The 2,194-nt window shown below is 35.3% G+C and overlaps 1 protein-coding gene across 2 annotated transcripts in view; it reads left to right on the forward strand.

Moving 5' to 3' along the window:
* The first annotated feature begins 1,457 nt into the window (after positions 1-1,457).
* The window catches only part of LOC106460304, a 26,443-nt gene continuing 25,706 nt past the window's right edge, over positions 1,458-2,194 (forward strand). Inside the window, exon 1 of one of the 2 annotated variants that reach the window (XM_022387002.1) lies at positions 1,458-1,843. In XM_022387002.1, the coding sequence (XP_022242710.1) occupies positions 1,752-1,843 (92 nt within the window). In that variant the 5' untranslated portion in view covers positions 1,458-1,751. The remainder of the gene's footprint in view (positions 1,844-2,194) is intronic. The other variant, XM_013919999.2, reaches the window with a different exon arrangement.

Raw genomic sequence — 2,194 nt, forward strand, 5'->3', positions numbered from 1 at the left:
GACTAGTATCACGCCACGTATTTCTAGAAATATCCTGTTCCGTCAAGAATGCCCTAGCATTTACTAGATATATGTTAGTCTGGTATATATATATATAAGACGCTCACAACGTGACGGGACAACAGTGTAATGAGTAATTGAATGTATGCGGACAAAATATTCTTGGCCACGTGAGATATAGCGTTTTTTATAGCGCGACTGTTGAAATTAAGTGTATCGTAAAGTTGTATTCGGAATGAATAGACCAGTTTTATTAAGTAAGGACTTGTGTCGCCAAAGTTTCGTCGGAACGAAGTTACGGAAAAACAACTAATGAACTGAGACGTAACAATACTGATTTGTGAGGTCACATATATTATTGCAGAATGAATCTACTATTTCAAAGAGGTGACCTTTTGATGCATTAAAGTGATCTGAAACATCTCGGTATGACTTCTGGTTTGAAAGTATCCATAAAGCTGTTAAACATTTTTTTCTACTGTGACTCTAGGCCTCCTACAGTACTGCAACTTGCAAGGCTTTCTTGTTACCATAAGTTTAACAAGTTCCTGCAATAAAAAACGAAAATATGTTAAAAGCCTATCCTTGATATTAATAGAGCCATAGAAAATATGCCTTCATTTCTTGTTACTAAAACTCTATAAATGAATAATAACATACTGCAGCCAAAATGAACATAAAACATATAACGTGCTAACATTACTAATAGTAATAATACTCACAACTACACTCGGGTATATTTCTTTAATACTAGGGTTGTCTTAACGTGAAAAAAATCATATTTGAAATTTTGTGCCTGTAAAGAAGTTTAAAATAAGACAAGAAAATATCAGCGATTCCTAAGCACTTTAAACATAGGCCTGCCTCAACTGTAGACTTCCTCAATGTAAAATTACTGTTGCGTCAGCGAAGTCACACGACTAGTGTGACGCCACGTTTCTAGAACTATCCTGTACCTTGGCGAATGCTCTAGCATTTACTAGACATAGGGTAGTCTGGTATATAAAAGAGGGTGACAACGTGACGGGACAATAATGTGTGTGTAGGTAATGAGTAATTGAACTGCAGTCAGAGAGAGACGTATTGTTGAAGTTAACGTTCGTTGTTATAGCGTTTGTTTTAGCGCGATTGTTGAAATTAAGTGTATCGTAAAGTTGTATTCGGAAAGAATAAACCAGTTTTATTAAGTAAGGACTTGTGTCGCTAAAGTTTCGTCGGAACGAAGTTACGGAAAGTTAATTAACGAACGGAGACGTAACATTACTTTGAAAAGCATCATCCATGTACTGCAGTACTGTCTTTCAGTTTTCCACATAATCCTTTACCTTTGCTCTGTAAGTTTTACTTTAAGCAACCTTATTGCAGCGCAACGCAACAAAGGCAGTAATATTATTAACACTATCCGATTTGTCTGAATCATATCACAATGGACGTCAGTTATAAGCGAAACAACAGATGTGCAAGCAGACACTGCAGTAACTATTTCATTTTCGGTGTACGCCATCTTGGCTAAAGGCAAAGCAACATTTTGCGGTCTTTCGGAAAATAGCTTTTAAGCAGTGACGTATTACTGCTAGCTGACTTCAAGTGATACGCTGAGTGCGCTTTAGTTTATGGGCCGAAGCGACTTCAATGATGTAATATTAATAACTACGATAAGTGTGGTTAGCAAAACTGTGGTATAGAGTTTTAATCATTAAGGTTCAAGTAGAACTAGAACTTCTACTTCTAGTAGAGGGTTCTTTTGGAAAATGAATTTTCATGATATTTTTCAACGTTTATTTGGTTTTCGTAGAGAACCTGAAGATTTTCGACAATACGACGATAAGATAAATGCGGAAAGGTTTGTCTCATGTTTCACAGATATTAAATTTGTAGAGCTAGAACTCCTACTAGTATAAGCTCTAGTTCTACAAAGTTATGTAGAACTAGAAGTTAGAGTGAATTTACGAGACGTAAATATAATAGCGCCTACTTACTACTGGTGTATCCATTCATTGTGGCATAAAATTAGAATTAGGCCTAAACGCTAATGTTAATTGTTAGTGAAGTGGTAAAAAGAAGCTGGGAAATTGTCTTACACTGTTACTGTTACCCAATATAACTATAGCTGTAATATAAAGAATCAAGTTTATAAACCATTTACTGAATTAGTGTTATATACTTTGTACTTAATTGTAAGTTGTACTGTATA

Source organism: Limulus polyphemus, unplaced genomic scaffold (genome assembly GCF_000517525.1).
Source record: "Limulus polyphemus unplaced genomic scaffold, Limulus_polyphemus-2.1.2 Scaffold745, whole genome shotgun sequence".
Taxonomy (NCBI): domain Eukaryota; kingdom Metazoa; phylum Arthropoda; class Merostomata; order Xiphosura; family Limulidae; genus Limulus; species Limulus polyphemus.